At 36.1% G+C, this 26,593-nt stretch overlaps 7 protein-coding genes across 14 annotated transcripts in view; 4 read left to right on the forward strand and 3 right to left on the reverse strand.

Moving 5' to 3' along the window:
* On the reverse strand, positions 1–779 carry LOC123307430 (E3 ubiquitin-protein ligase RNF181-like). The gene is made up of 3 exons (XM_044889729.1): positions 461–779; positions 291–397; positions 1–209 (listed from the first exon to the last, which is right to left on the reverse strand). The coding sequence occupies exons 1-3, from the start codon at positions 648–650 to the stop codon at positions 75–77; spliced, it is 432 nt and encodes a 143-aa protein (XP_044745664.1). The 5' UTR covers positions 651–779; the 3' UTR covers positions 1–74.
* A 138-nt stretch (positions 780–917) lies between these two features.
* On the forward strand, positions 918–1,652 carry LOC123307200 (frataxin homolog, mitochondrial). Its single transcript, XM_044889418.1, has 2 exons — positions 918–1,300; positions 1,351–1,652. The coding sequence occupies exons 1-2, from the start codon at positions 1,019–1,021 to the stop codon at positions 1,591–1,593; spliced, it is 525 nt and encodes a 174-aa protein (XP_044745353.1). The 5' UTR covers positions 918–1,018; the 3' UTR covers positions 1,594–1,652.
* Positions 1,641–2,433, reverse strand: LOC123307198 (39S ribosomal protein L43, mitochondrial). The gene is made up of 3 exons (XM_044889417.1): positions 2,230–2,433; positions 2,073–2,179; positions 1,641–1,989 (listed from the first exon to the last, which is right to left on the reverse strand). Exons 1-3 carry the CDS (start codon positions 2,364–2,366, stop codon positions 1,676–1,678), a joined length of 558 nt encoding a protein of 185 aa, XP_044745352.1. The 5' UTR covers positions 2,367–2,433; the 3' UTR covers positions 1,641–1,675.
* Positions 2,434–2,599: 166 nt separating this feature from the next.
* On the forward strand, positions 2,600–7,728 carry LOC123307521 (VPS35 endosomal protein-sorting factor-like). The gene is made up of 15 exons (XM_044889865.1): positions 2,600–2,733; positions 2,867–2,945; positions 2,998–3,147; positions 3,201–3,348; positions 3,411–3,732; positions 3,798–3,974; positions 4,028–4,205; positions 4,359–4,528; positions 4,856–5,138; positions 5,207–5,350; positions 5,411–5,737; positions 6,598–6,790; positions 6,889–7,176; positions 7,242–7,498; positions 7,558–7,728. Exons 1-15 carry the CDS (start codon positions 2,717–2,719, stop codon positions 7,633–7,635), a joined length of 2,811 nt encoding a protein of 936 aa, XP_044745800.1. The 5' UTR covers positions 2,600–2,716; the 3' UTR covers positions 7,636–7,728.
* Positions 7,492–9,359, reverse strand: LOC123307522 (flap endonuclease 1). Its single transcript, XM_044889866.1, has 5 exons — positions 9,177–9,359; positions 8,709–9,124; positions 8,489–8,656; positions 8,217–8,435; positions 7,492–7,991 (listed from the first exon to the last, which is right to left on the reverse strand). The coding sequence occupies exons 1-5, from the start codon at positions 9,256–9,258 to the stop codon at positions 7,740–7,742; spliced, it is 1,137 nt and encodes a 378-aa protein (XP_044745801.1). The 5' UTR covers positions 9,259–9,359; the 3' UTR covers positions 7,492–7,739.
* Positions 9,360–9,616: 257 nt separating this feature from the next.
* On the forward strand, positions 9,617–10,696 carry LOC123307393 (protein KTI12 homolog). Its single transcript, XM_044889674.1, has 4 exons — positions 9,617–9,854; positions 9,919–10,023; positions 10,072–10,367; positions 10,425–10,696. The coding sequence occupies exons 1-4, from the start codon at positions 9,695–9,697 to the stop codon at positions 10,692–10,694; spliced, it is 831 nt and encodes a 276-aa protein (XP_044745609.1). The 5' UTR covers positions 9,617–9,694; the 3' UTR covers positions 10,695–10,696.
* A 633-nt stretch (positions 10,697–11,329) lies between these two features.
* Positions 11,330–26,593, forward strand: part of LOC123306757 (protein daughterless) — a 28,537-nt gene continuing 13,273 nt past the window's right edge. For 4 of the 8 annotated variants that reach the window (XM_044888880.1, XM_044888882.1, XM_044888883.1 and 1 more), the window contains exons 1-3: positions 11,331–11,481; positions 16,120–16,166; positions 16,262–16,486. In XM_044888880.1, the coding sequence (XP_044744815.1) occupies positions 11,397–11,481; positions 16,120–16,166; positions 16,262–16,486 (357 nt within the window). In that variant the 5' untranslated portion in view covers positions 11,331–11,396. Of the gene's footprint in view, positions 11,482–16,119; positions 16,167–16,261; positions 16,487–21,171; positions 21,540–26,593 lie in introns of those variants that run through there. The other 4 variants (XM_044888878.1, XM_044888884.1, XM_044888885.1 and 1 more) reach the window with 2 other exon arrangements.

Here is a 26,593-nt window from a genome sequence, read left to right on the forward strand (position 1 = left end):
TTTATATCAAGGATACCTGAATAAAATTTATATGAATAAACCTTTCACCCCATCAATTGCCATTTTTTTTTATGTTATGAATACATAGAAGCATGAAGGATTTCTAATTCTGCCTCCCTCTGCTTAGCTCTGAGCTTTTCTTTTCTTTCTTTTTCATATTCCTCATCATCTGTTTCCATTTCAAAACGGCACATAGGACAGGTATTAGTCTGAAAACAATTCATTCATTAATTTTGATTAGAATAAATATTTGATATCAGATAACAAATGTTTTCTGTATATTTGGGTACCTTTTCAAGCCACTGGACAATACACTCTTTATCATACAAGTGATTACATGGTAATTTTTTAGCTGTATCTCCCACAGAAAAATTTTTCAGACATATTATACATTGTGCTGAAATAAAAATAGATTAAAAAAAAAATTCAGATATAGAAAAAAAAATTTAAAAATAATCACCTTCTTCGGTTATTGTTACATCAGGTAAGTTTTCAATAATATGCTTAGCGGCAGGTGGTGGTAATCGTAAACCAGATGCGGTATTACTATAAAGTTCAAGTAGTCTTTGAATATTTGCATTAGCATTCACGAATCTGTAATCTACATCTGAGAGTGCAAGAACTAGCGAATTGAATATATCTTCTTCCATTTTTGGCGATGAATCTCAACTTGAAATATCTACCTCATACATCAATCTTGCTATGAATTATGACTTGCAGTCTTTATTCAATTTATCATTATTCAATTAATTACGATATAAACATCAACATATGTATTTGACATATACGCTCATAGAAATGTTTGAAAATGGCCATAGAAAAATAATATTTTTTTTGCGTGGACATGGTATTTATTATTCTGTAGTTCATAGAGGAAGATATTCCTATTCTATGGTCGGAGACATATCTCCGTCTATGGTTATATTAGTGTTCTATGTTGGTCACTTCTGTGCTTAAAAAGAGTAATCATGAAAATAAATGTTGAAAATTGAAAAAATGTTGAACTGAAATTAATTTTATGAAAATGTCTATTATTCTGTACCAAAATTTTATTAGAGTCACTCAATATTTCAAACGCACACTTCAGTTTTCCAACTACACTGTAATAAATTTAGGAAAACAAGTGTCGCCAATAAGTAACAGTCTCATCTCCAAAAAATTCCAACAAATTAGAAGCACATCATCTTTAACTGATAGTTCATATGAAAAAATTTGTGGGGAAACTCTTGAATCACTGTCTGATGTTTTTGAAGAACTTCAAGAACTCATAGAGCTACCAAATGCAGATATTTCTTACAATGTAACAATTTCTCAACATCCTGTGCATGTCTTAATCTATTTTATTTTCAGGACGGAGTATTAACAATTAACTTGGGAAAAGAATATGGCACTTATGTGATAAATAGACAACTTCCAAATAAACAAATATGGTTGAGCTCACCAATTTCTGGTCCAAAGAGATACGATTATATGAATAACAGTTGGATTTATAAGCATAACAATCAAACTCTTCATTCTCTTCTACAAGAAGAATTATCAAAACTTCTGAATAAACCAATTGATTTATCTAATTGCTTACATTATAAAAGTTAATATTATTAGGCTTAGAATAATTAATTGGGGATATAATAAAAAGAATCCAATCTAGAAAACTTTACTAACACTTTGTACATGACTATTCTCCTGTTTTTTCCAATTTTAAACTTTCAAGTTTTTGTTTTTCAAATAATTCGATCAATTCTTCAGTTGCACTTTTTTCTTCTTTGGCTGCAGATAAATTTTCATTAGGATATTCAACTACATTCAGAGAAGGGGGTCTAAAAGTATAGGGGGTCCAAGGTCCTTGAATAGAAGGAACCTCTGTATGCCACAACTTCCTTAACCTTATTCCTTCTTTATCCCCTTGTTGAGTTTTGAACAGATTTAACCATTTATTTATTTCATCCTTAGTGAAATTTCTACAACTGAGCCATTGTGTTTGACCATTTACTGAAAAAACTCAGAATAAAATGACCATTCAATTTAGCATCATTTGGCTGAAAAGACTATTTCCGGAGTTTGAATAAACATACAATATTCTGCTTTGATCACAGGTCCCCGATGTCTTCTGGGTTTCAAATAAACAACTACACCAGGATTTGTCTTTGCGAAATCTACCAAGTCCTCCTCAATGAATTCCCTTAAATTCAGAAGATAGATTTTCATAAACACAAATATTGTTGAAAATACCTCAAACCCCTACTGGCTCCATGATTTTTGCAAAACTTAAGTACGACCCTCTGAAGTTGACAAACATATCTTCCAACACCATTTTGTGAAGGATTCCTCAAAAAGCTTGCTTTTAATAAGAGACTATTGTTTGTCATCGCACTAAAATTTTAATCAAAATTTATGACTGAAAGCATTAATGAAAATATGAAACCAAATGAAACTAACCTGTTAATTTATTTGAACATAAAAAAATCTTAATATCTTTTTCTTACAGAACCACAGCCTTCAAGAAACGAAGCAAAGAGGAAATTCATAGACAAACTAGAGGAAATTGATCTGTCAAAAACTTCGCTGACATCGATCAACTGTCAATGTTCTGATCTGTCAATCTCAGCTGACTTTTTGCTCATTTGTTGATAAATTAATTTTTCCAAGTCAAAGTTATTATGGAAATGAATTATTGATTAGTATCGAATATTTCAGCTATTAATTTTTCGGAATTCATATGGCTTCATTTAATTGGTAGGTAGGGAAGAGGTTCCATAATATATAAACATGTATTATTTCTTGCGGTTGATAGCTTGTTACTTAGTGTTAATACCAAATTAATTAAATAAACTGACCCATGAGAATATCTACCATAAAAACATTTCAGGAAAATAAATAGGGAATATACCCCCATTATAAAGCAACTGCTTGTTCCAACTGAAGATCATCCTCTAAAGAATAGCGTGGTAAGTATTTAGCAATGAAAAGCTTCCATAAAACTGTTTGAAAATCTTGAAGGTTGTTGACAGAATAACAAGAAAATCATCCCAGGTTCTGATAGACAATGGTGCAACTTCAGATATTGGCTCAAATAAATCAGAAGATATTCTCGATCCTTTAACAATGATGGCATTGAATGATTTGGATCCACTTTCTAAAATGCAGAAAGTATTTACGTCTAGTTTTTTCAATGAACAATTTCCTACATTGTGCTGTTATAGGATGTTGATCTCAACATACGAAGTACTGATGAAATAGATTCAACTCCACTTGAAACATGGAATAGTAAAAAATCTTCTATATTTAACAAATACACTACTTCTGGTAAAATATCTATCACTTCTAATGAATGGCCAGAAAGTAACAATTGTAAGCACAAATTTATCTTTCAAATTATACATATGTTTTAAGAAATTCAATCTTGTTACAAGTTGAACCTAGTCAAACAGCTGCAGATAAAGTTCAGAATCGCCTTGAACAATTAGATGCAAATTTAGACAGCTCTCATAGAAAAATGGAAGTTACTCAATCGGAATATTTTGAAAGAATCGATATGCTGAAAAGAGAACTAGAGGCATCTTGGAATTCTGAGCAGAGGGTTAAAGCCGTGAAGATTGCAATTCAATGTGCTAAGTTGCTGGCAGAAACAGATGTAATGTCATTTTATCCCAGTAAATTTGTACAGATCACAGAAATTTTAGACATTTTTGGGAATTTTGTCTACAATCGACTCAAGCATATGGCTAAGACCAAGTGAGCACACTTTTTCATTAATTCTGCTGAAAGTTTGAGATATAAGTTTGCTTTCTTTTTTCAAGGACTAGTGGTAGCCAAATAATCGACTTACCAGATAACTTCACACCAGATATGATATCGGAGGCTGCCAAAGAAACTTGCTTGAATTGGTTTCATAAAATAGCTTCGATAAGGGAATTAGTGCCAAGATTGTATGTAGAATTAGCCATCATCAGATCTTACGACTTCCTATCAACCACGTAGGTAAATAAAAGTTGAAGTTAATCTAATATAACATCACTTCTGTTTTCAGAGAAGGAATGGAAGCACTTTTTAGAATTTCGTCCATGATTAATGGTATAGGGGATCCATTAGTTGCTGCTTACACCAGATGTTATTTGTGTAAAGTTGGACAGACGATGTCCATTTCTCGAAAAAACAATTCTTATGTTTCGATGAATTTGGACTGTATAATTGATAATTATACACATGTGAGTAGATGAGAAGTTTATTCAAGGGTTGAGGTAAACACGCTGATTAAGATTTAAAGTGGACCAGAGGATCCTCTATCCATTTTAAACAGCGTGTTTACTCCCAATATGAGAGACATAGATTTTTTAATTCCATTTCACTTTTACTTCTAGCTTTTTAGTCGGAATGTAAAGAAAGCTTTGAGTAAAGAAGACATGTCTCTCTATAATTATTTCGACCTGTTTACACCTGCTTTAACTTTCATAATGGATATACTTGTACTCAATGCTTCCGATAAAGAACTGGAAAAAATTTTACTTAGATGCAAGAAGCCAAAAATAAGGTCAGTTGTAGTGAATATCCGAATCTGAAAAATCATTTGCATGAATTTTGTTTAATGGGGAATTCTCCTTCAGATGAAATATCTTTAAAACTTCACATCTCAGTTCACTGTTTAAACTGGACATAACCTCATTCTTTGACAGGAGAACCCATTTTAAGGGACCAACGTTGCCAATTTGTACGAGTGGCAAACTTGAAAACCCCATATTTGAAATATGAATTTAGACAGTTTCTGCAGAGACTGATAAATTGATGAATCAAGTTCACAATTAAACAATAATTATATAATGAATACCAGAAACAAAGTTATAATTGCAGTTTGTTTTAGTTACTTGCTTCTGAACACCGTTTTGTTAGTGTTCAAACCAAATTTTGTGGCGAACAGAACCGTGGAATTTCTAGAAATGATTGGACAGTGCGCGGAGGATGGTTATACGATATCTACGCTACTTTGTTCCTTAGGTAGGGCACTTGGTAAACACCCACCGCCTTCAGAACAACAGAAACCTATCCTTCGAAATATCAAGAAATTCAGCAGCTCTTTTCACGATCTTGATGAATACATCACATATGTTGAAGCTTGGATGCCCTTCGTTGCAAAGAATTTTAAGGTTATATCGATAATTTTCAAATTTGAACGATGATGAATAAATTATTTATTGAGCATAGTTTTTTTTAGGTTAGGGAAATTGATACCATACTAGGCGATATTATTTCTCGAATATACTGTAGAGAGGAGTGTGATCATTTTATGAACCAATTGAAGAACGTTATGCAGATCTTGTTACAGAATGTTGAGGATTTCGAGGCTCTGTTCACTGTGGTAACAAAAATTAGTTTTTGATCCTTAGTACAAGAAAACACCCTTTTCCTCTTTTTTCAGGATAATTTCCTCCCATTCTTCGACCTGTTCCAACAGGACTCTGCGAAAATGGAGATGTGCAAATTGACGTTGAAAATTTTCTGCGAAAGCGATGTTAGGATAAGCGACGCGGTTGTCGCAAGTGCTCTGTCTTTCCTGTGTACAGTTTTACATGATTCAGTAGATGCTCTCACTCCCGAAGACGAATTGAAACAAATTGGATCGATAATCTGTATAGTCATAAGGAAAGTCGATTATGGAAGGGATGTCGAACAGCAACTGAAGTTTTACGTGGAAGCTCGAAGTTCCTTTTCCAATATCGATTCTGTTCTGATAGAATTGGTTCAAGTGAGTCTACTGGTTGCGTCTACTGTATGGGGAATTCTTTAAATTTCGGTTATTATTGCAAATGCAAGTTTGAACGTACTGATTAAGAGTTTCATTCAAGAATTTTTCAATTAGCTTCGTTTCTCGTGCACAATATGGCAACAACGCCCCTCAAACTGAGTTCTCTTCATAGATATGAACCAAGGATTAGAGATCTCTCTAATTTTTGATATGAGCTGATCCTGAAGAAGAGTGGATTGACTTCTGACTAAGATAAGAACTACTTAGGGCACTAACAACTGTCAAAGATTAAGGTTTTGTCGTGTTTACCAATTCACAGCTGGAATTGTTCAAGTCACAACTTTCATTCATCTGAACTGTTGTTCTTTATTATCTACGTGATCTGTAATTATGAAGTGAAAAGGAAGCTCTTTTTATAAGTACTGAGAGCCGCGAAAAATTCCGTGAAAGATGAATAACCGGCAGCGAGCTTTTCGACGTTGAACAAACGTAAACAAATCTACGTCAGTCGTCAATTTAGCAAAAGTGAGGTTAGCACCAGAGAAGAGACTTATTTTAGTGTTCTGTGGAAGAGACTTACCCCATAGATGTATAATACTAACTGGTATTATAGGTCCATGACTTACCCTTTCTCTATGGTTAGCACCGATCACAGACAGGGGTGGGTAGAGCCGATTCAACTCGTCGATAGCGAAGACTAGTGTTTTTGGCCTCGGTATTTACATAGAGTATCAAGAGATGGGTCTCCTGGACTACTAGCCGAGTTTCAACTTATATTTGCAATAAAAACCCAATTGTTGAAATTTCCCCATTGCGTTCATTTTTATTTTGTCGTTTCTGCACTTGATATTAATTTTCAGAGGACTGCCGCCCTTATGGTGAGAACTAGGGATATAGTACAGGGATTTCACAATCGTAAAACTGCCGATTTCATGAGGGCTTGTGCAGCGTATTGTTTTATAACAATTCCCTCAATTTCATCAGCTAGGGACCGTTTAGAATTGTATCTTCTTTCTGGTCAAGTTGCGCTTTATAACCAGTGTTTAGGTCAAGGTAATAAAAAAAGTTTGAATGTGATAGCTTTGAATCGAAGTCTTGTTACAAATTCGTTATTATACCTAGTTGAAACAATTCTTTCTCTATTTTTTCAGCTGATGGGTGTTTTAAGGCTATTTTAAAAACGATTACAGAATACGAGTCCGATTATGTAAGAGATGACCATTATCTTGTATCTTTCGTCAAAAAATTTCTTTCAAACATCTTAGTTATACCAGATAATCCAGACTTTGGCGTATTGAGTTTGCTCAGGTCATTGATCAATATTCTTCGTCAATATGACTGGGATAAGAATGGGACTTCGTTGTTATCAATATATCTGTGCGTGCTCGATTTACTATCTGCGATGGCTCAAGAAACTTTACCATATCATGTCGATAAAGGTAATGAATTTATCCACTACCTTTCCATTTTAACCAGTTCAATCTTTTAAGTCTAAAAATTTCAGTGGAGTCCAACGATGCCCTTTATGGGTGCGATGAGAAGTTTCTCGGAGAAATTGAAAAAATGTGCCGAATAATTCTGATGGAAATCTTGAATTTGCTCAAAGAAACAGGCACCTCTAGGAAACAGTCCATACTTATGTTGGAGCTGTTTGTGCGTATTATGAATAGGTGCGATTTCGAGGATGTCACTGTACAAAAATTGGCTTTCAACTTGTGGCAACAATGTCAGAAGCATGGATTCATCGATAAGCATTTTATGGTAATACAAATCATTGTGTCATATTTATTCACTCGTTTAAATTCATGAATCATTTGCAGGAAAGTATAAAGAATTATTATAAATACAAACGTTCAAAAGTGAAAAAAGAATATTTACAACAAATTTTTAGAGACTGAAAAAAGTGACATTCCATATAAGAAAGTAGACATAAGAGTCCGATATTCAATTCAGTGTATACAATGGATCAACATAAAAAGAAGTAAATTAGATCAAAATTCTTTCATTTAGGTTTCCTGCCCCTACCACCTCCAGTTTTACCTTTCTTGTTTGGAGTATTCTTCTTGTTGTCTTCCAATTTTCTTTTATTAGGGGTTGTAGTCACACTGAAGAAACTATCTAATCTACTCTGCGTTGAACCACTCCTGCTTTTTATGATTTTTTTCAAACCGTTCCTCACCCTGTCCTCACTGAACTGTTTGTCTCCACATAGGTATTTAACTACACCTTCTTCGTCTGGAGGTGACCATTTCAACTGAAAAATTTTCATCTATAATAAATTATTCCATGAAAACAAAAATCAAAACAAATTATCCACTTAAGACAAGTTATAATGACGAAAATAAAGTACTTCATATGAAATATTTTCAAACACATTATTTCAATGAAAACCTCATTTCAAGAACTATTCAAGATGTTTTTCTTCAGTAGTAATAACCCAAATTGAGGGAAATTCCCCATTGTTAACTGATTCACTTACCTCTATTGTCTCAGGATCAGTTACTTCTGGCTTTTTGAACAACCTTCTAGCCTCCTTAAAGTTCCAATCTTCAGGTGGAGGGTACTTGCTCTTATCAATATGTTCCAAGATTTTTTCGATACTTTTATGTTCAGTTATTAAAGAGATAGCCTTTTTTGGTCCAATACCTTTTATACTATCAGTATAATCGCATCCTAATAATATGCAAAGATCTATAAACTAAAAATGGGAAATTTAATTTCAAACATGTGAAGAATGTCAAACTTGCTCACTTCATCCTGATTTAATTCGAGAGATTCTAAAATTTTACTATGGTGTATTTCTTGAATCGGCATTTTCCGAGCTTCACTGAAAGTCATATGCCGAAGCAATATATTAGATCCAAAAGTTAAAGCATCCATATCCTCTGTAGCAGTCCCATAAACTTTGCCGGCCTTGACCTGTGTAGAATTGTTATAGTATATAGTACAGTATAGCCGTCGAGAAATTTACCATAGCAGCACACTGAGCTTCAGCTTCACAAGGAGCATCTATATATGGTATGCCCATCAAAGCCAGCAATTCCTTAGCTTCTTGCACATGATGTTTAGTTACTTTCACTAGCCTCCTGTTGAACTTTTCCATCTCTGCAGTATCCCCCGCTTCAGTAGCTTTGTCTAAAGCCTTTTGAGCCTCAACCCTTTTTTCGGCACGTTTGCTCAATTCACCTGATTTCATTTCGGGCGGTTTACCATCGAATACATATACCGGCTTGACGCCGTTCTCCAACAATCTTATGGTTCGGTAAAACATGCCCATCAAATGAGAAGTCGTTTCTCCATCAACAGAAGTCAGTTGGGCTCCCTCACTTCGTACAGCTATCAGGAATTGATACAGGCACATAGAAGCATCAATAGCTATTTTCCTTCCTAAAATATAATGGATTTTATCTCTGCGAGAATAAAACTTATCAAAATGTACCAAAGTAATTTTTCATCTCGGATTCTTTTATTGCCATTGGGGCAACGTCTTGAAGCAATTTAGTCAAATTTAAAATACCCATAGCGAAGGTTCCAATTCAAAAACAATAAACTCAGATACAGATTATTCCTATTTCTTCCTTTCGATTTGATATAATTTTGCCGCCTTAACCAATAAATTCATTATGTGACATGTGTTAAGTGTCAGAAAGCAAAGAGAAAGAGAACATAGTTTTATTATTATGTTCTATGTATACAAGATACAAATTTGTTGCATTCTCATAAATTTCAATTCGCAAAGTAGTTTCAATTCAAATAGAAATTCCAGAGAGAATGACTCACAGTATGTTATTTAACTCAAGTCATTTATTATTATAAAAACTTCAACAAAAAAAATCTATTTTCTATGTGACGTTTTACTTTCTATGCCAAGTTGCCAATTTTGATTTGTGATCATTGTTTTGTTAAAGTTAAATATTAGGTTAAGTCATCAAGTAATTTTTCGATTTTTTCGACAAAATGCCCCTTATAATATTAACAGGAATTCCTTGCAGTGGAAAAACAACTAGATGTGAGGAACTGAAAAAGTTTTTCTCAGAAAAGGATAAAGAAGTAATAATTGTTAGTGAGGCAGAACAAATTGCAAGATCTGGATTTGACAAAAACACTATATATTTAGGTTGAGTTCAATATTTTCAGTTTTCAACATTATCGAAATTTCTAACTTTTCCTATATCTTCTAGATGCCAATAAAGAAAAACACATTCGGGGGTTGCTTAAGTCAGAAGTTATGCGATATGTTACATCAACAAATATAGTTATTCTAGATGGATTGAATTATATCAAAGGTAATATTATTAGATTCATCATGCAGCAGGTTCAGTTTGTTTATCCAGGTTTTAGGTACGAATTATATTGTGGTACAAAATCTAATAAAGCAACCCAGTGCACAATTCATGCGGAAATAAATAGAGAAGAATCTTGGAAGTTTAATGAAAACAGAGATGAATTAGATAAATACACACGGGAAGTGTACGATGCACTTGTTTTAAGGTATGAAGAACCTGATGGCAACAACAGGTGGGATGCACCTCTGTTCATGATCTTTCCTGAACAGGAATTAGATAAAGAAAAAATCTTCTCAACTTTATTTGACAAAGCAGCACCAAAGCCAAATAAATCTACCCAGAATGTGAGTTTTCCGTTTTTGGAAAAATATTGTGTGTAATTACTAATAAAATTTTTCCAGGCACCCTTGAGTTCCACAAATTTTTTGTACGACTTGGACCAATCTACAAAAAAAATTGTTGCATCAATAATTAAGGCTAAGAAGGAAAATTCAGTTGGTAAAGTGAAGATTCCAGAGTTTGAAAATTTATACATAGATGTCAGCAGGGTGTCAATACCAGACCTGTCCAGACTCAGAAGACAATATATTTCTTATTCTAAGTTGAATCCTCCAAATTCACAAGAAATTTCAGCTTTATTTGTTCAATATTTGAATACAAGCTTGACCTAAAACTGTTGTTTTCATTTCCTCTTTTTCAACCAAGTTTCTTCTTAATACATGGGGTTTTATTGAAGAACTACCTTCAATTCAATCAGATAAAGGCAACATACCACAAAAAATTTTTATAGTTGGTAGGTAGTAATCAGAAGAAGAGAAAATTTAATGATTACTCTTATGAACTCGAAAGAAAGAAGTATCAATTTGATATTAACAATAAAAATCACGTTATCTTAAGTAATTTTTCGAATAAAAATTATCATCTCGAATAAATCTCAAGGGAAAATGCGTTTGTTAAGAAATGAGATGCAAATATGATTTTTTCCCTTATTTTGAACTAAAATATTCATCATTGTCAGCGTCAATAGAAATGCAATTTTTACAAACCAAAGAATCGTTTCTTTGTCAGAGCCCTAGTATATATATTACAGTGAACCTTCATTGAATCTCAGGTACACACTTTGTACAGGTTGTTGATTATTATATTTTGCACTACACGCCACGAATGTCCCTCTCTATTTTGTTCTGAAAGAAGTTAAATAGAGATTGGTTAACACTTGCATTTTCAAAAAAATGTCGTTTCCTTAATTGAGAGATTAGTGAATTTGAATTTCGCGCGTTTCAGAACAAAAACTTCACAGACAACGGAGTCAACTGCGGTTGAAGCCGTTCGCTAGTTAATGGCGCTAGTGTAGTTTCAGTGAGTGACTCAAAATGGCTGCTAGCGACGATGAGCCTATGCACCATTTATATGAGGTTTTTACTACTTGTTTCAATAAAATAGCAAATAAAGCACCAGGTAAGTCTTTTTCAACTAATATCTTTCCTTTCCTGCAAACTCTCTTTCGGAAAACTGTCACCTTATGACCTCATCAGCCTCGTATCTTAACAGGATTCAAGCGTGCAACTCAAAACATATAATCTTTCATGCGATTCCCTAAGAATTAACTGAGATGAATCCTGCTGTTTCCGGCAAGGATATCTCCTCTCTTTTAATTATTGCAATTGATATTTCCCATAACGGTTTACTCATTTAGAAAAGTTGTTTTTAACAAGTCACTTCAGTGTTTTGTCACTTCACTTGTCTTTTGTCAAAGGATTCGGTTGCCCTATTATTTCTGTTAATGTTTGTTTATTTACATTGCACCCCATTATCTATTACATTTCAATATAGAGAGATAATACGTTTCTCATTAGAAATCTGTCGAATTAGGTAACTTTCAACACTTTGTTTTTATTTTGACAAGTTGATATCTGTTATTTTCGAGGTGGGTTCCCCAACAAGTCAAAAGCGTTAACTTTTCCATGTATTTGGACGTAATACCTTAGTACCCCGTACTCATTTTCTCCAAATGTCCCCGATAGATTTTCTTATTTATGTTGATTATTTACCTCTGTACAACTCTGATTATTTTTGTTGTCCCAACTTCGAATAATTCTTCTTGTTAGTGTTTGTATTAATATGTTGGGAATTTTGAAGTATACCCTCAAAATGGTTCTTTTTCATGTATGAAGATCTGCTTATCTTGGTGATTTTGTGATCTTTTAGGGATTTTATTAAAATTATTTTTGTGTGTTTTTGGTAGGTGTTGATTTCCATTACAAATTAGGCAATTAGTGTGGACAGTTGTTATGCTGTGAAAAGTTGACGAGTTGTCGGTGAATATTCCGCAAACAATAGACTTATCTTGTTTATGATCTTAGGTATATACAGGTAGATTTCTTTTTGACACCTTGAAGGCCCTTCTTGGTAGTTATGATCTTGCAAAAATTGTTTTGATCACGTATTATGCCGTTGTAAATATTTCATTTCGTTAGTTGTAAATCTTCTTACTTCAGGAAATTTGTTGTTATTTATTGTCGTTTTATTTTCGCTCCGTGTAAAGTTTATTTTCCGTTACGATAAACTTGGACAAATTTCTTGACGATGATGTTCAATTTTTTAACTCTCATATTTCCAAATTTTCATCAGACCCCTTGAAGTTTGAATTAATCGCCAGTTCTCTTGATTTTCATCGATAAAATACTTGAACTATGTTCTAGTGATTCTGTGTAATTTCTACGAAGTATTCAAACAAAAACCGGAAAAAATCGGTTGAAGATCCATTACCACTTGAAGCGAAAAAATGATGAGTTCATTATACCAGTGGTATATTTCTGCCGTATTTTCCAGATGGCTTAAGGAAACGAAACCATCTCGTGGATTTCTAATTATTGAGCTTTTTCAGGTTACCTTGTTATTTCTTGTGGTCTCAATTTAAGCAATCTAATATCTATGAGTAAGATTCTTTTTTTCTATGTACACGGTTTCATGTCCAATGTCCAACCGGATCATGATTCGACGTTGTGCATTTTGACGGCATTTGCTAAATTATACAACCTGATCTTCTGTTCAAAGGGCTGAAACACAACTCTAGAAATTGGAAAGAGGTGTGAATATTTGGTCTTTTGTAGACACGGTCAAAGACATCTAGTCTTCTCACACAATGTGCACTAAGTCTACCTATAGTTTAGATGGTACACGTGTTGAAATCAGTTACACGTAAAATTCTCAGCGGAAAGCATAGATTAAGATGGAAGGTCAATAATTGAAAATTTCGCCAACTTGACATTTACATGGGTGTAACAATTGTTACCAAATCTCTTTGTTTGAATGAATATGTGGAAATTTCTTCGAATTCCTAGTTTTAAATTCGAAATTTCTTTGCTCAAATACTGGTTGTAAAGTACAAAATGTAGAAATTATGAATGCCTTTGGTTTCGGAAGGATTTGTCAAATACGAGTCAAGTTATTCTATGTTCGTACCCACGTACCATCGAATATCTTACTAGCGAATTCCAAGTAAGAATAATCGAAAACAAATTATCCGTAGAGATAAATAATATCTATGGAATTATCGCAAACGTTTCTCGATAGTGTTCTAGCGATTTCTGTGTTCGTGGTAGGTGCGTTCCATTTTTAACGGATAGCCGAGTCTTATATGGCGAGATATTCGGCGTGAGGCGAGAGAAAGATAATAATTCGGATCTGTCATCGGTTACCTGAGCACCAGAGAACCGCTACATAAACTCATCGTTTGAACTAGTTCCTCAATAAAACTCGATCCTTGTCGAACAACAGATGGTCCGCCGTGTACTTAAAAAATTGCTCCACGATCTCCCATTCATTTAGGTACGGCATCGTTAACGACTTGCCCGTGCCGCCATAAGGGAGTGGATAACATCTCAACCCCCGGATACTGGCGCCGAATTGACGATGGAGATGTGCTAGAGTGGGAATCATCGAATTTCCAAAAGAAAAAAAATTGTTTTCCCCATACGTGATTCTACTAAGAAACTCTATGGTTTCAACGATGTCAAGTATCTTTGAACGTACAGGGTTACTTTCTGATAAAAATTTATACGAATTCAATTTTGTGCCATACTTATCAGTTCTTCGTTGAAGTCATCATTTATGTTGAATCCATAAACACAGCATGCGTTTATGGATATCATACAAACTTCCACGTTCTTCGATGTTATAGGTAAAGAATTTGTTCTAGTCATAGAGACTATGTAGAGTAGACATATCTCTAGTTCTATTTTGGAACCATAGACATGGATTGTTTTGAATGTCAAAATTTTCTGTAGATTATGAAAATATTTCTATGTCGAAGGCTAAAATACCATAGAGACAGATGTCTAAATGTCTATGTAAAATACAATTGGGTTGTATGGAATAATATGCTCAAACAATCCGTTCAGCGAAACATTTTTGTGCTGATAGATTGGAAGAAAAAGTACTGGTACTTTAGTCCATGTTCTTTACAATTACTCCAACTTTATAGTTAATTTGCTGAATAGAAAAGCGACGAATCTAAATGACTTTCATCAAGATTTCGAGATCAGGATAGAACATCGCTGAATGTTGAAAATATTTGCCTTGCGACGAGTCAAGAACAAAAACTGGAATGAGAAAACGAAAAGCAGTCAAATAGGAGTACATACTTCAAAGTGATTGGTCCAAGTAGGCAGATGTTTTCAAGGAATCTCATTCAGAAATACGTATATTATTCGTTTAATAATGATATATTATCATTCCACTGCTTCGGTACGGAGAAACTCCTGGATACTGATTTCGTTTGTACGGGGGCTATCGAAAAGAGGCTTAAACTGCGTGTAGAACGTACAAGGTGAAAAAATGTAAACTCTTTGATCTGCCTTCGAGAAGGCATATAGATTCCTCGGGAAAACAAGGATTAGTATTTCAATTTTTATCCTTTTGTAAGGTGAGTAACTCCACAAGAAAAGGTCTAGGGAAGTTACATGTATAGAACAATAAATAGAAAGGGGCTTGTCCACCTCAGTGCTAGTACTCAGTACTAGCTTGGAATTTTCTACACATTCCTGATTTTCCTCTTTTCGGCTTGTCTTGGCTTCTTCACAATTGATTAAACTTTTCTTTACAAATTCTAATCCTAAATTCTGAAAGATAACATAACAGATAACCACAAAATGGTTTAGTAGGTCATAGACTATAATCGTAATCATCGATCATAGATTATTATGCTTCTTGCAATGAACTATGATCAGTATAATTCCGTGGTGCTATCAGAACACGGTTTTCGAGCACAGAAGAGCATCTTACAACCTCAGTTTTCCATGTTCCAAACAATAGCGTTCGACCTTGTGGCACATTTACATATTCGAACGATTGTTCCCGTCTCTCCGCAGCTTTCGTTCCTTTCCGCAGTTAATTAGAATCCCTTCCGATTGAGGAAATTCGAAGTTTTCCCGATAATGAGCGATAAGACCGGGGAGAGGTCAGAACGGGACGTAATGTATTCCCGGACACGGTCCGTTGGACACGTCGTGTGCATCCCGTACGGTCCGTCGGTCTTCCGGAAATCTCTGGACCCGAATACTATCTTGATGTGTCACCGGCATTATTTAATTGGAATGGGCGAACTACCCGTCAGAATTTGAGAGGGGAAACACGTACGGAGACGATGATTAGCAATGCACACTGTTTACGTTTCGGGCATAGACATGGTATAATGAATGAGTCTGTGGTTTCGAGACATGCCATCTTTCTATGACTGCCCCTGGTGAAGGAGTCGATTATCCTTTGCTTTGAATGTTGATCGTCTTTACGAAACTAAATCAATCAATTCACTTCCGATAATTCCGATAAATATCTTGATTTGCTAGAAAAACTCTTTTAGGCCATACAAATCTTGAAAAGAGTACTGACAAACGTCAAAGTTTGTTTTCATTTCGCAGCGCCCTCAACGGTAATTGGATTCGCGAATACTCGATTCTTTGGATGTTCATAGAAATTGGTCACAGCTTACCCATAGACATATCTATAAGTCAATGAGTGATGATGTTTATCCATCTATGCTTGATCTTTTTGACATTTTAACTTCATTAATTTGATTTCTTCTCTTTATTCCAGAAAAAACAAGTTTTCAACCCCCTTATGGCAGTATCGATAATGGCATGGTGAGTGTGGAAGTTTATTTCGAACTATCGGTTACGTGTTGTAACCTCCCAATCCTGGCTTTCAGATACATATTAAAAATTGAACAAATTTTCAGGCTTATGCGTTGAGTCCCGCTGCCCCAGGCTATGGTGCTACGGCGGGACCGGGTACCAGTCCCACACAGGCTGCTGGGGAACCTTTTGCGGCCGACAGTCCCTATTTTCCTTTCAGCGCAAGACCGGCACCTAGGCTGTCGCCGGCAAAAGGTGTCAAAGGGCAAACAGGCCATATAAGACAGGCGAAAGAGGAACCGCAACAAACTTTGGATCAGCAATGGGTGGTGAGTAGCTTGCGATCAAAATAACGTTACATAAACAGTTAATATTGCACATGTCTTTTATGATCACATCGAAAAACCAGTACATTTAGTGAGATACAGGTTATGAACCATTATCTTGAGTCGAATGTTGTTGACTGGATTAATTCGTAGAAGAATGAACAAGTTAACGCAGACGCGACTTTAAATACACAATAAACGCTTTTCAAATGACGAAAGGAACAAAATCTGTTGAAATATATGTAGGAATCAAAGAGCTACCATGTATTTGCTCAAAATTTCGTGTACCAAAAGATACTTGTCGAAGTCCCAGTTCATGAACCTGCCCTTACACCCTCATCGATTAGATCGTGTTACGTTTTTCTTCTGCCACTCTTACCTTGGAACCCCTATACTTTTATATTATGTATTATACCTAACGGAACGTAGAAGCTTCGGTATGCGCCTCGCAAAGCTATAAAAATGTACATCCGTTCGGTGTCGCCTTTCTGTCCTTTCGTAATTCTCCTACCCGTGGTTCTGGTTCATCGAAATCTCGATCGGGATCAGTTAGCCCTTGAATGAAAAAGGATAGAAGTAGTATTATCTGTCCTATATGTGGGAATTCTACCTATATCGAATTTCCTATTGTTGCGTTTTAGGTTAATCATCTCGTTTATATCCAGCATTTGATACAAGCTAGCTGCTAGATAGATTAGTTCATCTATGGTTGCAACTGTCACACGAAGTAGATAGATTAGTCTATGGTATAGCCGCTTTCCTTCTATGACGAAACACTCCCTCTATGGTTTGATCTAACGTAGATTTTGGTTAATCATAAAAATGAATTGACATACGGATCGAATTCTTTCTGACCACTAAAATGGTAAATTCGCCATTATTCAATAGTACGAATCAATGAAAGACAGAAGATTCTTGAATTTTCCTTTCGAAACAACCTTGAATAATTATTCTCGTGAAAAAAAGTCCGATATTGGTCTTATCGAACGAGGAACGTAGGGAAGCTGCGGGCGGCCATCTCTACCATTCCTCGGCTTCTTGTTCTCACATTCTGGTAACACGGACCAGGTCCTGAAACACGTAATTATTTCCATGTTGGCGAACGTGCCTCAGCCGTTCATTCCTTCTGGTTTGGGGGAGTGTTTTACGATTTCCGAAAATAGAAAACAATGTGCAATAACGAAGGTGAGCTGTAACATGCACAAGACACGACTAAATTTAAACTTTTCGATTAGCCGGATATATTCGTACCTACGTCATTTCGCTATGTGCAAGAAAAAAATCGAATTGATCGTTTATCGAAGCGCACGTGATGACTACGAAATATACGATTGACAGTTCATGAATCTTGGGGTTTTTGATTAAGAGATTTTCGTGGGTAGATGGTGGTTGAAGGAACTTCAAATCTTCTTTGTGTTCTTTATGGATCGCTTCGGAATAAAGGTGATATGTATTTCCATCAGGAACTCTTTCACTCTTTGAAATATTGATCTTGTCTATAGAATTTTATGCTTGAACATAGACGATGTCCATTACTGTCAACGTATGATGCAAGCCGAGCAGTACTTCCGAACACTGAATATCATCAGTCTAAATTCCGTGATCACTCGCAGATATTTTTTTATGAATACTCTATATTTCAGAAGAAGGAAATGAGAAACCTTCAATTTATATTGTTCAATGACTACCTTATTCGAATGATTCAGAACGTACGGACCCTTTGTTTACATATATCCACTTCCATAAACGACGGAAAAAACTTCACGAACAAAGGAAATAGGTTAAGCCATTGAATTTCCATCTAATGCACGTGACTCAGTAGGTAAAACTATCGAACGTTACCGTATTAGCTACATTCCGTCAGATTGCTCATTTAATTGATTTGCAGAAATCGTTTTTGAGAATGAAATATACATCACGTTACCACGAAAGTCTTATTGATAACTTATGAAAGGTTATAAATAGTTTATTTACATTCTCTACTCGTGTTCAAAAACCATCGAATACAAAATATTTTGAACCATAGAGAGGGACGGTTTGCTACCAACAAGGAAGTAACGATAAAATTCAAGATCAAGATCTTCTACCTCTTCAAATTCATCAAGAGAATAATACTGAAATTCACAAAACAGAATTCTAATCTGTAAACTCACACACTGAGACGCTCCGTATAAAAGCATTACGTATGTGTCGAACGTTTCCTACTTCCGACTGAAGTGAGAACATCGACGTTATTGTTTCTGACCATAGATTACCGAAAACTCGATGCCTGTCGTTTCGATGTTCATCCGAACGTACCTATGCGTCACATCCTTCCCGCATAGAATTCTATGAAAACGTAAACGAAGAATTCAAGGTTACGTTGAAAATTAAATTCTACGAGTGGGTATTGGGTTCGTACAACGCGTGGTAGTTACGATAAAAATCAAGGTCGGAAAATACCGCGGATCGGAGAGCGAAAAGTGCACACTATTCTGATTCTAGACGCGTGTCGGTCACTTTCGCTTTTCCGCCTCTGAAAACGTAACCGCGCGTGAAAAGAATACACATAAAAGGCGAAATTCCTATACGGCTTGTTATAAGAGAAGAAAATCGCGAGGTATCTGCTTGATAACGCTACGAGTCATTGACGTGACCTTGAAATGACGTCCTTCTTCGGGTTTGTTTGTTTTTTCTCTTTTAGAGATGGGTCTTTATGAACCAGAGAGTGACGAACTCCTCTTTGATTTGAACACATCGAAGCCAGCATTAGCTCATATATTTTTCATCAAGCTAATAAAGAACTTTGGCATGGATGAAGTTGTTAAGTTCAGAATTTCCTTCATTTTGGCATCTCTATACATAGATCCTACCCCTAGACCATAGAATGTTTTTCTAGTTTGTTTTTTAAAGCTCATTCTATGTTCGTAATAACAAGTTGGTTATATGGGAATTTCAAAGGGAATATTCAATATTCAAGAAACGACGTCAAGAATCCGACCCCAATTAAGTACTTTCCGGAAACCATTTGAAAAAATTTGTCAGAGCGTTTTACTGAATATTCCCCGTGCTCATTATTCAACTTGTTTTATATGCCTGAGAAATTCTTTCCTCTCTCTCTCATACCACGTCCGACGTCGAACAGGTGTACAAATGGCACAGGAATAAATAGTGTCGTCTAATCGTTATAAGAAAACAGTAGAATATACTTCCCTGATGGTAACGTAACCCTTGACGCTTCCCTTTTCTTGATAATTGACCCCTCATGAGCTGGGTAATAAACTGACACCCTGAAAGTCATTAGCCTCTCTCCCAATCGCATTCTTTGAGCCTTCAAAACGTTTGTATGCTTCGGCTTGTACGACCACAACCGCAAGTCCTTGTAATAGCCGTAAGAGAGTCTGCCGATCATTCCTTTTTAATTTACGAGTTATAAATAAAGTATCTAGAGTCTTTGAGAAACAAACTAAGATGAAGATGCATCACACAAGAATACGAAGAAGAGGTTAGCTATTACCACAGAAAAAAAATACTATTCTCATGTGGAAAGATTTTGTGGTTAAACCGCCACTGAATCGAACAAAACAATTTTCAAAAATGTCAAGTAGTGGCTTTCGGTTCGTGGGTTCGAATCTCTTTGAGGCCATAAAAATTTTATTCAATCAAAATTAAAAGAAAAATGGTAAACTAATATGTAGAATTGGCCGTTTCGTGTTTTCTCCAGGAACGTATTTTCATTTTCCGAAAGCCATGTCGGCTGAAAGCAAGAAGGGGTTGATTTACTGGAAGACGCTCCACACTATCGCCAAATCTCATGTGTTCATTTCCCACAGCCGACAAATATAATTCAACGTTTGCATGTATAGATTTCGGCGTTTTATTACCCCGTTCTGCCTACTTATACGATCTAATTATCGAATGTAATATTCGCGTTTTAATCTCTTTATTTCGGGACCATAATAAGGTCCATAAAACGTACTCCCTTCCACCTGAATCCCGGGATGTTTCAGGGTGGCGCCAAAAATTCCTGATTTTTTAATAAACGTCTATATGGAAGGGGAATCCATTAAATTTGGATGCTGGAACTGGAATCCAACTCTAGTGGAACGATCTTAGATGGCGGGATGATAGAAGCAATGTACACGATAAAAAAATTTCAAGAGGGTTCTAATTTTTTATTCAATCTTCAACGTCTTAAATCCATACATTGGATCTATGTTGAAAATAAGCACACAAAAATTTCCTGAAATTCTGTTCTATGGATCATCAATATTTAATCTATGATTATCTATCTATGACTTCAGTGTAATCGATATTTTATAAAGAACCGGACATCCCTAGTGAGACAATTCTATGACCCATCAGACGAAACGTCACGTTGTTCCGTATATAACTGTGTAGGTAGCGCTATAAACAATGAAGGAAAGTTATCCAGATTATTGTTCTCCCAGGAGAAAATTCGCACATACGCTACGCTGTGTCGCGTTTTCGTAGTTCGCATTGTTCCCTATTCGGATATATACGGAGGTTGACGGGGAATAAAAACCGAAACGCATTTTTGTCGTACAATTAATTATTCGATTCCGATCGTTATGCGATCTCGTTTCGTAACGTCTTTTCCTACGCAAAGCGGCGTGCCGAACAAAACGATCTGGTAAGGTTCCGTACACACACAGCAGTGGGGGCCTCCACTCTACTTACTTGTGTCCCCGGTCTTGTGGGTTTGTTTCTCTATTATCCCATTATTATCTATTCCGTTGTCCGGATAGTCGAACTAAAAGTGGTCTCTCGGTAGAGAGAAGTGGCCGATATCACGCTCGCTCTTTTTAATCTACTTTTAATTACCGAGAAACGGATCGCGAGTTTATATCTCGGGTAAAAAAGTTTCCGCGAACTTCGATATTCGTCCATCGGAATGCGATGATTCGGTATTGTACGCTGTTTGTATAAGGTGTTATATACTGTGCGATTGGTGTTGGTGACAAAGAGTGAAAGGGTGATATCTATGTGGTACACGGCGTTGAGTAAGGATTTCGAGGAGGGACATAGACAGTTGAGGTTTTCCTCGAAACCGATGGTATGTGTTGCGTTTTATACTGGGTGTTCGATTGGTTTGAACACGTGAATATGCGGCAATATTTTGGGGTGTTTTCGTTTGGAGAATGAATGACGAGTTTTACTCTGTTATTTTTGAATTTGAAGAAACTAATTGACATTTATTTGACAACAAATTTCTGCGTACCAGTGGAAATTTTCTAGATTGTGAACAAATAGTATATAACCTGAATGAACTGAAAAAATTCAGGCAGATTCTTAAAAGAAGCTGAAATGGATGTAACCTTAGAACATAGATATCTATGTTCTAAGGATGTAACCATAAATTGGTATGACGCAAACTGAGTAGTGCCTCCAAGAGTATCAAGCACATAATATCTGCAAAACTTGAAGTTTTCGAGGAACTCCGGAATATTTTTCGATGGATCATCTGTTATCCATTTGAACAATCTCATAATGAGTCCAGTTGGGGCTATATTTGAAATTCTAGCACTTATTTTGAGTATAGTGAACTTAGTGAAGTGTCAAATGTGTAGAGATTTTAGAAATCGCATAAATTACGAGAGATAATCCACTGAAACTATCCAAGCAGGTTAGACCTTAGAACATAAATACATGGAATGGACATTGACGTGCTATGAATGTAGTTGTTGTGGTACAAACATTCGATGCTTCTCTGTCTAGCGCGACACTAAGGTAGTGGCGTAAAATGAATAAATTTATATAGCTCCTACCTTTTTGTACGGAAAATTGACGTGACAGTGATGTCAGATTCAACTATCTGAATTCACACGCGGTAGCCCTCATTGAGGGCTACCGCGTGTGAATTCACCGCTAGATGTGCTAGTGTAGCGTGAGGTCCAAATCATAGACTTAACTATATGATTAATATTAAGTTTATGGTCTCCATATATCTATAATACTTTTATTGATATTACGTGTTTAATGCTATAAAAGAAGTGAAGCCAAATCATTGTCAGAAAGGGACTTACACACATGACGAACAAGATATTGGTTAGTAACCAAATATTTATATATTCAATTTCTCCAATATTTTGATCTGTGAAATGACAAATTCCCGTCATCGTAGATAAACAAATCTTGCATTAGTTTGTCTATGTTCAGGACCTCACTCTACAAAGGCGCCAACTGGTGAGCAAAAAAACGGTAGCCCCCATTGTGATTGGCGACACTAAGCAACTATCTCACTCCAGTCTTTGGACAACAACAAATGTTTATTTTCCATTCCTTGTATCTATGTTCCAAGGGTTAGACGGAGTACCGTGGATCAATGGAGTGTAGACAGAGGAAGTTGAACACGGCACTTGAAGAATTATTGGTCAAGATCTCGGGAAAGCATTCGATGACAGAAAGTTCCTAATGTCAGACCCAGACGTAAGCACCGCACCGGTGATCCACTTTCTCGGGCCAATTTGCCTTTAAATACCGAGGCCAAAAACTCTTACTTCTCTTTTTTATCGATAAGCTAAATCGGTACTACTCACCCCCTGTCTGTGAACGGTGCTAACCTCACTTGAATTGACGTATATTTGTTTGCGTTCGTCAAAAGTTAAAAATCTCGAATGTCCGAAGCTTTTTCTTCTTATTTCAACGGTTCGCTCACAGAAGTCTATTTCCCAATCCTCTTACTCAGCTGATTTTCCCCTATTTCCTCTTCCAATCCACCATAGGTATAAAAATGCGGTCGTAGCGAGCCGTTCTATAATAGTTGTCGAAAACTCAACTGTATACCGGTGAGATTCAGCTATTCGCCAAGTATTTCTGACAGGTTTCTCAAGAAAAACCGCCATTGAACTTAGGAGAGTCCTAAGTTTTTTCAAATTATTCAATTCGCGAATCCAATTACCGTTGAGGGCGCTGCGAAATGAAAACAAACTTTGACGTTTGTCAGTACTCTTTTCAAGATTTGTACGGCCTAACAGAGTTTTTCTAGTAAATCAAGATATTTATCGGAATTATCGGAAGTGAATTGATTGATTTAGTTTCGTAAAGACGATCAACATTCTTTGGAAATACCTACTTCATTTGAAATGAATGAATTGTGGAATAAAATCGAGCGATGATATTGGTGATCCACTGTAGCTAGACACAAAATCCTATTATTTCACAGATTCTTTCTTGAATTAAACCTAGCTAATAATGTTGAGGTAGCATATACTGAGTTTGTGAAGTTTCTATTTAAAGTATTTCAATTCCATGTTATGATATAGAGGTATTCCTCATACTGAAATCTCAAGAGACATAAACATGATTCGGCTCATGGAACAAGTTCTACAGATGAGAAAAAGCATTCATTCGGAAGTATGAAAATTATGAAATTGTATTTCTAAATCGTCAATTCAATTTAGCAGAAAACTCTCGCAAAGAAAAATCGTTTAAACTAACTCCTACCAGTTGAAAGCACTGGTATAAATACCTTTTCCAATATTTTTTCGGCATCAATATTTCTATTCAGAAACCCAGGCAATAATTCCAATATAACTTCTCCAAATAATAATTATAATACTTTGTTGGACAACGTGAGATAAGAAAAAACATGAGGAACAAAACTTGTTTTGACTTTGCAGTACTGACAAAGTAGTTTCGTAATTCAGTCGGCAGAGGGCGTCTACATTTTTGGATTCGCCAATATCTAAGAACCTCTACAGTGGTACTAGCTGGGCACTACGTTTAGACCATAGAATGTTTGTACAGATATTTGGGTTAATCTATGGTTTAGACACAGAAAGTCGAAATTCCACAGTTACTCGATGTCGAATTCTGACGGACCAAACGTCAACTGTCAAAATTCTATAGGACGAATCCTCTCGCTACAATTCCGACCTCGATCTCTTCCTTATCCGCAATTATTCGACTCACGAAAGATGACATCATAATCGACTTTAACCCGTAAAACAATAATTGATCGGCTGTTCGGATCAGTGCATAATTACCGATTAATAACGCCGAAGGTTTCGCGGAACGCAGCAACGGAACGTGTGTTTACCTTGTTTTCGAGCGGTTTCCGATAAACCCTTTGACCCCTTTACAGTTTTTCGAATTTTTGTTTTTTCTTAGTTTTTTTTTGAGAAAGCCGCTCAAGGAAATAACAACATAACGAGATATGCAACTGGAAAACTAATTGCTTTGTGTTCGAGCGGATAAATTATCGCTTTTGATTCGATTATAATGGATTTAATTGGGATTTTGTCGAGTTTCGCGATTGGCAGTGTAACTATTTCTTATATTACGGTGACTCAATCGTCTATCTTTCTTGAGATATTCGTGAATGCCTTTCGTGTTACCTTTAGACGATTAAATCGACTTCGAAATGCGAAAATCAGCTGAAATCGGATATCTTTATTCTTTTTTTATTCAAAAAGCTTTCTTTCAACGCAAAGTTGGAATTCATTTGAAATATCCTGGCTCAAATGTTTCAGTTTCATCATAGGAATGTTGAACCCTCATTAACCCACGAAAAATACGCGTGGTCTCCATGACAACATGATCTTGATTAATTTCGTTTATTCAGAAAGTGTGACAGGGAGCATATATTTTTTGGTTCCAATCAATCCATTTTGAAAGTGAAATGGCTGAAAGATACCATTGAAATCGAAGAAACGGTATTTTCAAATTTGGAACCCATTAAAAATGGCCGTGCTAATGTCAGTTTCGCCCACAGACTTCTGAGTCTGTGGTTCGCCGCGCATATTAAACACAGAATTTGGCGGAAGTTCTTTTAACTGACAGTCAGTGTATCATTCTGTCTACGGCACATGCTCACAGAACTAGGTTATTTTTTCGTGACGAAATTATTTTCTTCCAAATCGTACAATATTGGCTTACAATTTTTATTCTTTATATTTCAACAAATGTCCTTTCTACTTACGATAACTCTGCGTTTGAGGTCCGCTAAGTGTTAGCTATGTTCGAAACTCACGATGATCTGTAAACTTTCAAAGAAGTTCACCTGAATTTTTTTTTTTGTTCATGCAAGCCTGTATTATTTGAAAATAGGGTCCTTCATGGCTAGGTCGCAATGATGTAGTTCAATCGCCCTGATTTCCAAATCAAGAATCCCCAACTTGCGTAATAGCCTCCCGTTTGTCCCAGCGGCGATTCCATAAAATCGTCATCCCACGGTGATCCGCGCGTACCGGGCGCGCACCTGCGTTTCGAACGACAGAAGAAGAAAAAAAAATAAAAATCTCGCCGGAATGGTTTATGGGATGTTAAGCGAGCCGTTGCGAAACTTCCTCTGTGCTCCGGGAGCAGAAGAGGAATGCTGCCCCGGCCCCCGACGACGTTCCACTCCGCGGATCGAACGATATTTGGACAAATTCGATTCCCCAGGAAGCGCTGCTTAATCTGAATTATGAAATTCCTCGATCTCCGACGTCTTAACGATATGATCCCGCGATCGGGGACTGGTTTCTTTGGCGGATTCCTCGTGTTATTTTATTTCCTGATGGTGTTTAGCCACCGCGCTGATTAATTGATACGTTACTCGGTTGGTTTGCCTGAATCAGGGCCATAGAACGTAGAGGATATCACACTCTTGAACCTAAAAAAACCTGATGGAATGAATTTCACGAATACCGTGGCTTAAAACACTACTCTATGCCTCGAATCCGTTCTACCCACCCCTGCCTGAGATCGGTGCTAACCTCGCATTTGTCACTTTTGTCCATTGAACTCGATAAAAAATCTTCTTCTTTATTGAGTTCAATGGTTTTGTCACACTGAACAACTGACAGCTTGGTTTTCATTTTCGCGTTTGGTAAACGTAAAAAATCTTGAATTTCTTTTTAAAGCAACTCTCGATGCTCAGGAAATTAGTATATACCGGTGATTGTTAGTTTCATTCATGAATTTTTCCAATATGGGGTTTTAATTTTTTGCGTCTCTCGATATGTATTTCTGCATGCAATTTCTCAAATGCATCGACCACTGCAGGGACCGTGGAAAAATTATAAGGATGAGAAGAAGGAAGAAGGAAAAATTTGACAATTGATGCCTGAAGCCACTTTGAAGAAAGTGAAGTTAGTACCGATCACAGAGCGCGGTGAGTCACGT

This window comes from Coccinella septempunctata, chromosome 2 (assembly GCF_907165205.1).
Source record: "Coccinella septempunctata chromosome 2, icCocSept1.1, whole genome shotgun sequence".
NCBI classification, from domain to species: Eukaryota; Metazoa; Arthropoda; class Insecta; order Coleoptera; family Coccinellidae; genus Coccinella; species Coccinella septempunctata.

Excerpts from the sequence above, each read along its gene's own strand:
- LOC123307430 (XM_044889729.1), bottom strand. The coding sequence starts at position 650 with ATGGAAGAAGATATATTCAATTCGCTAGTTCTTGCACTCTCAGATGTA. Across the intron at positions 398-460 it reads TGTAACAATAACCGAAGAAG|CACAATGTATAATATGTCTG; the intron begins GTGATTATTTTT and ends TTTTTATTTCAG. Across the intron at positions 210-290 it reads TTGTCCAGTGGCTTGAAAAG|ACTAATACCTGTCCTATGTG; the intron begins GTACCCAAATAT and ends AATTGTTTTCAG.
- LOC123307198 (XM_044889417.1), bottom strand. The coding sequence starts at position 2,366 with ATGACAAACAATAGTCTCTTATTAAAAGCAAGCTTTTTGAGGAATCCT. Across the intron at positions 2,180-2,229 it reads GGAGCCAGTAGGGGTTTGAG|GGAATTCATTGAGGAGGACT; the intron begins GTATTTTCAACA and ends TCTGAATTTAAG. Across the intron at positions 1,990-2,072 it reads TGTGATCAAAGCAGAATATT|TAAATGGTCAAACACAATGG; the intron begins GTATGTTTATTC and ends GAGTTTTTTCAG.
- LOC123307522 (XM_044889866.1), bottom strand. The coding sequence starts at position 9,258 with ATGGGTATTTTAAATTTGACTAAATTGCTTCAAGACGTTGCCCCAATG. Across the intron at positions 9,125-9,176 it reads CGAGATGAAAAATTACTTTG|GAAGGAAAATAGCTATTGAT; the intron begins GTACATTTTGAT and ends ATTATATTTTAG. Across the intron at positions 7,992-8,216 it reads CTGATCCTGAGACAATAGAG|TTGAAATGGTCACCTCCAGA; the intron begins GTAAGTGAATCA and ends AAAATTTTTCAG.
- LOC123307521 (XM_044889865.1), top strand. Across the intron at positions 4,206-4,358 it reads TAATTGATAATTATACACAT|CTTTTTAGTCGGAATGTAAA; the intron begins GTGAGTAGATGA and ends TTTTACTTCTAG. Across the intron at positions 5,139-5,206 it reads TCGTTGCAAAGAATTTTAAG|GTTAGGGAAATTGATACCAT; the intron begins GTTATATCGATA and ends AGTTTTTTTTAG.
- LOC123307200 (XM_044889418.1), top strand. The coding sequence starts at position 1,019 with ATGAAAATGTCTATTATTCTGTACCAAAATTTTATTAGAGTCACTCAA. Across the intron at positions 1,301-1,350 it reads ATGCAGATATTTCTTACAAT|GACGGAGTATTAACAATTAA; the intron begins GTAACAATTTCT and ends TTTTATTTTCAG.
- LOC123307393 (XM_044889674.1), top strand. The coding sequence starts at position 9,695 with ATGCCCCTTATAATATTAACAGGAATTCCTTGCAGTGGAAAAACAACT. Across the intron at positions 9,855-9,918 it reads CAAAAACACTATATATTTAG|ATGCCAATAAAGAAAAACAC; the intron begins GTTGAGTTCAAT and ends TATATCTTCTAG. Across the intron at positions 10,368-10,424 it reads CAAATAAATCTACCCAGAAT|GCACCCTTGAGTTCCACAAA; the intron begins GTGAGTTTTCCG and ends AAATTTTTCCAG.